Source organism: Protopterus annectens, chromosome 13.part0 (genome assembly GCF_019279795.1).
Source record: "Protopterus annectens isolate FY-2018-M chromosome 13.part0, PAN1.0, whole genome shotgun sequence".
Taxonomy (NCBI): domain Eukaryota; kingdom Metazoa; phylum Chordata; order Ceratodontiformes; family Protopteridae; genus Protopterus; species Protopterus annectens.
In genome coordinates this window covers 914,360,653-914,366,817 of record NC_056747.1, presented here as the reverse complement: position 1 = coordinate 914,366,817, position 6,165 = coordinate 914,360,653, and the positions used below count along the sequence as shown (strand labels likewise).

At 38.0% G+C, this 6,165-nt stretch overlaps 1 protein-coding gene across 1 annotated transcript; it reads left to right on the top strand.

Moving 5' to 3' along the window:
- Window positions 1–2,488: 2,488 nt before the first annotated feature.
- Window positions 2,489–4,162, top strand: LOC122787777 (membrane primary amine oxidase-like). The gene has a single exon (XM_044054675.1). It carries the CDS (start codon window positions 2,558–2,560, stop codon window positions 4,154–4,156), a length of 1,599 nt encoding a protein of 532 aa, XP_043910610.1. The 5' UTR covers window positions 2,489–2,557; the 3' UTR covers window positions 4,157–4,162.
- The last annotated feature ends 2,003 nt before the right edge of the window (window positions 4,163–6,165 follow it).

Here is a 6,165-nt window from a genome sequence, read left to right as displayed (position 1 = left end):
ATGTGTAAATTCATCGAAACAGGCAAGACATTTTTCATCAATGATAAAAAGTATGTGTTAAAACATAAGTTACATTGTAACTCTAAATCTGTTGTTTACATTGCTAAGTGCATATCTTGTAAGGCATTTTATGTCGGTAAAATGGAGCGTAGGCTCCGTGACAGAGCTTATGAACACACATATGCAATTGAGACGAATAAACTTGATAATGCACTAGCTAAACATACAACATCGAATAAAGGACATAAATTTATATTTAAAGCAATAGATCAGATACAGTGTGACATCAGAGGTGGTCCTTTTAACTTGCTCCTTGAAGAGCGTGAGCTGGAATGGCAAATAAGATTAAATGCATTCGTTAATCCAGGTTTAAATGAATCCTGTAATATTGGTTGTTTGCTTAAATTAAAGAGTCTTAAAAGATAATACTTGTATAACACAATTTAGATGAATAAGATGATACTATCTTGTGTAAATTTTAGGGGAAATTTATAATAATATTTAGTTTGGAAAGCAGTACGTTTACCAACGGTGTGAATTTATTGATTTTATAGAATATTGTTCATGAAGTGAATTATTTTATCTATTTTATGTGTTTTTGTAATTACGTGAATTTTTAATGAGGTTGGATCATGTGACATAACCTCTCACTATTTATATTTGCACTTGGCGTTTTGAAACTTTGTCTGAAGAAGTTGCCTCATTGAGAGCGACGAAAAGCGCTTCATTAAACAGTTTGAAATTTATTTACAGCCTTGAGTCCTGAATCTACGGAGCTCCTTGTTTGGTTTTCAAAAATTAAAGTTAGAAAATAATGACATACTTTTGAGTTTCAGACTTCACATCCTTCAGAAAATTAATGCTAATGCAAAACCTATTAATTATTCTATCAACTTTCTAAATTTGTAAGAGCAACATTTAAAATCTGTCCCTATTTTTTGGGCCTTTATCCCACGTTTATTTATGGCTTTATCCAGATTTTTTGCTCTCAAAGGTCAAGAGGTATGGCACCGAGGGATATTTAGTTTGCAAAAATAAAAAAACTGGCCCGACTTCTCTCTTGTTATGTGGCTCTTGGCAAGGCAGCTCAGTGCTCTCTCCATTACTACGTGCACCCTTTGGAGATAAAGTAAACAGGCAGGGTATTATCGGTTCTTCTTCCTGAATAACTTACACAGTATCATGTTTCATACGTACATGATGTACATTATTTGATCCGATGTTGCAGTTCAATTTGATCTAGTAGATTTTACGGTTACATATTACCTTGTCGAACTTTTAAAAGTTCGAACGCCAGATAGACGAACCCATATGTTCGAAGTTTTAAAAGTTCGAACAGGTTAACGGAGATCTCCGTTCAGTGCTGATAGGAAAGATTTTCCTTTACTGCACTGTAGTGCGGTCTTGGAGTTGGTATATGTAAAGAACAGAGGTGGGGGGGGGGGTGCAAAGGGGCAAGCCCCCCTGCTTACACCCGTTAGGTAATTTTTTCGTTTTTTTATTTTTTTTTTGTCGTTTTCGAAATTTTAAAAGTTCGAAAATATGGGTTCCACCATTTAGCGTTCGAACTTTTAAAGTTTCGATAACGTAATATGAACCCGATTTTACAGCTGTCTTATATATTGTGCTGTCGCTATAAAATCTGCCTATCCACAGCCCCTTTTCCCATGTGGGGTCGGGGTCTTCTTTCGCACCACACATTCGCACCTATGGGTAATTTAGAGTATCCAATTAAACCTACTGCATGTCTTGGAATGTGGGAAGAAACCGGAGCACCCGGGGAAACCCACACGAACACAGGGAGGACATGCACACTCCGCACAGAAGGGACCGCAGCCAAGGATGGAAGTCTTGCTGTGGAGGTGACAACTCTATCCGCTGCACCACATCAGCGGTATTTAAAAACTTAATGTAGCATTTGAGTTACTTATGCTGTTATTACATTTAGGTTTCCAGCTACGGAAAAATAACTGTTTATGCAATAATTAAAGGACACTTCGAGCATGTTATTTTGTCCTAAAATCCCAGGACATTCGCCATTTTTTAAATTTTTTTCGTAGGACAGCGTTGCAAAGAGGTACAGCTGGTAGGTAACCCTATGTATTAAACTGATACTGAACTGATTCCAGTGAACCAGTTTCAGTCTCAGCCTGCAGAAAAAGGTAGAAGTTTAAAGTATATCTAGCAAATATTTGAGTGAAGTGAGGATAACGAAGTGGAAATTCGGGATATGGTGTCTCCGCGAAAGTAATTGTAGTATAGTATATCTGTTTTAATCACTTCTTGCTGACAGAAAACAAACGAATAAATAGTAAAGGATGTGAACTGCGGAATAATTCAACTTTTTCCGGTCTGTCTTGCAAGGGACGGACGATACAGTTTCCATTTCTGTCTGTTCAAAGTACCCCATTGCTCGAGGGAGTGGTCTTGTTCTGAATGGGCATGTCCGGAGACCTGGTGGTGTATATAACACAGGGTATGAGAGGCGCTGCCGCAGAGGTCTTACTGGAAGACCTTGAGCAGTATTGTTTTGTAATCGGTCACATTTACAGCCAAAATGAATCCCAAAATTCTGTCAGTATTACTACTGCTTGCTCTGGTAACAATTGTAGTTTTGATCTGCATTTTGATGTCAGGAAAAACGTCTAAAAATGCTCCTTGGACGGCAGAGTCACCGAGCACTGTCTATCCAAAACATGATGAGAAGAGCAAGATCTTCTCTGATCTTAGTTCCTCTGAGCTGCAGACTGTGGAGAACTATCTCAAGAGGCAGATTGGGATGAATCTAGTGAATGTTTTCTTCGCAAATCCCTCAGACAATTACATCTACTTGATTGAACTGGAGCTTCCCAAGAAAAGGGAAGCCTTGGAATACTTAGATATGGAGGGACCCAAACCTGTGAGGGAGGCCCGGGCTGTGGTTGTCTTTGGGGCTGTGCACCCCCCGAACGTTACAGAATATGTGGTTGGCCCACTACCAAACCCGGCTTACCACATGGATGTCACACGGAATAAGTATAACCCTATACATTTTAATGCCAGACCAGTGCTTGTAAATGAATACCAGCAGATCGCATCCACTATCAATGATGAATTCGCTAAAGCACCGCGAACCATGAATGATACGTTTGGTGCAGACTGGCGTAAGCTCGCTCGCATGACCGCAGGACCGAGAGGGTTCCGTTCGGGAGACCGGATAAGTTGGTTTGTTATTTTCCAAAACGTAAGCGGGTTTTTTCTACACCCTGTTGGTTTGGAAGTACTGGTTGATCACAGTAGTTTGAATCTGTCGGAATGGAGCGTTAAGAAAGTGTTTTACTGTGGCCAGTATTTTAATGGCATGAGGGAGGTAGAAGCACATCATATTAACGGCACTCTCCCCCTAAATAAATTTAAGCAGGTCCATTTCGAGTACGAAAATTATGCATCATTAAAACCCAAAAAGAAGCACACAAGCTTGGCTCCTGTGCAATTTCCTTTGCACGGTCTGAGGTACAGCGTTCAAGACAACCACGTCATGTACTATCGCTGGAGTTTTTCGTTTGGAGTCAGTCTGGTGTCGGGCATGCGGTTGTTTGACATCAGATATGATTGGGTAAGAATCGCTTATGAACTGAGTGTACAAGAAGCAATTGCAGTCTATGGTTCGAATACCCCAGCTTCTACCATGAACCGTTACATAGACGGAAGCCACGGGCTTGGCAGATTTGCGCATCAGTTAGTCAGAGGGGTTGACTGTCCATACCTGGCAACATATGTAGACACAGAGGCATGCATAGATCCATTTAGCTTTCAAAAAACCCGAGACAGCATCTGCATTTTTGAATACAACGCTGAGATTCCGCTGAGGCGCCATTTTTCAGATTTAAATTATTTCAATTATGGAGGGCTGACAAACTCTGTATTGGTTATCAGAACAACATCTACGGTGGCCAACTATGATTACATCTGGGATGTCATATTTTACCAAAATGGAGCGATAAAATTTCAAGCACATCCTACCGGTTACATATCCACTGCATACTTCTATGGGGATAACGCGAAATATGGACACAGAGTTGGGGAGACCTCTTTAGGGGTAATCCATACTCACTCAATGCACTTTAAGGCAGACTTGGATATTGCAGGTAGGCCTGTTAACACTGCTTATTCGTAAAACTACTTACTCAAAGATATTCTCGCCTATTTCTAGCCCATCAGTACTATAGAAACTGAAATTTCAATTAAATATTGTTAAATATACTAAATGTATTTTATTAAATATAATATTGTAAACATATTCAGTTTAAAAACAATCATTAATTAAAACATCTATTAAAATTGAAACATTTAAAACCATTGATATTACTTGAGAGGGCACTGTTTTATTAAATTCATGGGTATGAGATACACTATTTCCCTTCAAGTAATATCAATGGTTTTAAATGTTTCAATTTTAATAGATGTTTTAATTAATGATTGTTTTTAAACTGAATATGTTTACAATATTATATTTAATAAAATACATTTAGTATATTTAACAATATTTAATTGAAATGGATTTTATACATATGTATACATATATTTTTATAAAAAAGGTTTATATAATAAGATATTTAATTAATTAATGAATGAATTAATTAATTAATTAAAGGTGAATTTTTATTGGTGGAAAATGATATATTTAAGTATAAATTAAATGCTTTAGGGTATGCTGGTTATCTGATGAAGTCATTTTCATGACAAAAATGCAAATGGATGTATGGTGAAGGCGTTTATGTTTATCTGTGTGTGTTCGAAATAAAATTGGACAACTCTGTTTTTTTAAAATTACTGGTTGGCGCCTTCTATCGTGGATACTGCTTTGTTTTTTTAGCTTTTCAAGTTATTGTCCCTGGATGCTCCGGATTACTTCCGGTTTTGTTCCTGATTCTGGAGTTAAGAGAATGAGAGCTGCTGTGTGTGTGTGTGTGTGTGTGTGTGCATATATATATATATATATATATATATATATATGTATATATATATATATATAGATATATATATATGTGTATAAAATACATACACACATATATTATATATTTATACAAACATATTGAAAGAAATTTGTGTGTGTTTCTGTGTGTATATACTTTCCGTAGGACAAAAAACACTTCAATGCTATAATCATAAAAATAGTTAAAGAAAACAGTATATGTTGTGCATAAGGAAAACCACCTATAGGGTATGGGTTGTGTCAGCATTGCTAGTACAGTTACAGGTGTGGTGGTACAACATAGACTTTCTACATTTTGAGAGATGTATCAGGTGCTATGTATTATGTGTATGGTATAGCCTTTACCGTGGAACAAGGGAGGTATGTGTCATGCTGTTGCATGAAGATATGACTATTTTTTCTTTGTTTTTCTTTTCATTGAATCATGGCTCGACAAAAATTTGACAGCGACTCCTGATCGATAAAAGCATTGCCAATGGAGGAAACAGTAGGAGTATTGAATTTGCCCCCCTCTCCCCTGTAGCAGGACCCATGTAAAGGCCTGTTTCCACGATGTGCTGGAGTATGAGCTGTTGTATGACAGTTGTTGAGCAATAGTTTAATGTAGTGTGACTCAATGAACACAGAGGGTGTCACCCTTTCCACTATTTGTTTTAGTTTAAAGGTACGGTCATTGAGATGTATCTTTCCATCCCAGTTCTGAGCAGTGTTATCTCTTCTGTGTTAAGATGGAGACTGTACCTGTCACAGAACTGTTTTGTCTGTAAGGTTTCCTCCCCTTCTTCCTACTAGTCCCAAGTTATTCTTAGCCATTTGTTATATTTCTTAATTCTCTCCTTCCTTGGTGACTGGCTGCTGGTGCAGGTAATGCTTCTGAGACTGCTACTTCCAACCCCCTGTCCTGGCATCTCTCTGCAACTTCCCTTGTTCTGCTTACTAGCACCACAGCTCTCTCTGCTTGCAGGTCATTAATGCCACAACATGCATCTACCTTTCCCCTTCTTGACCATCTTTGTGACTTCCTTTGTGTCTTGCTAAGTCTGAGCCCAGAGACTCTTTGTGCTGTAACCTGGTCTCCTTTGTTTTCCTCGCTAAGTCTCTGAATTCTTTTCATGGCAAAGTGCTAAATCACCCAAACCATCTTCTCACGTCTTTACTTTCTGTCTCATGTCCTTAACCATTCTATATGC

Coding starts and splice junctions, on each gene's coding strand:
- LOC122787777 (XM_044054675.1), top strand. CDS start 2,558: ATGAATCCCAAAATTCTGTCAGTATTACTACTGCTTGCTCTGGTAACA.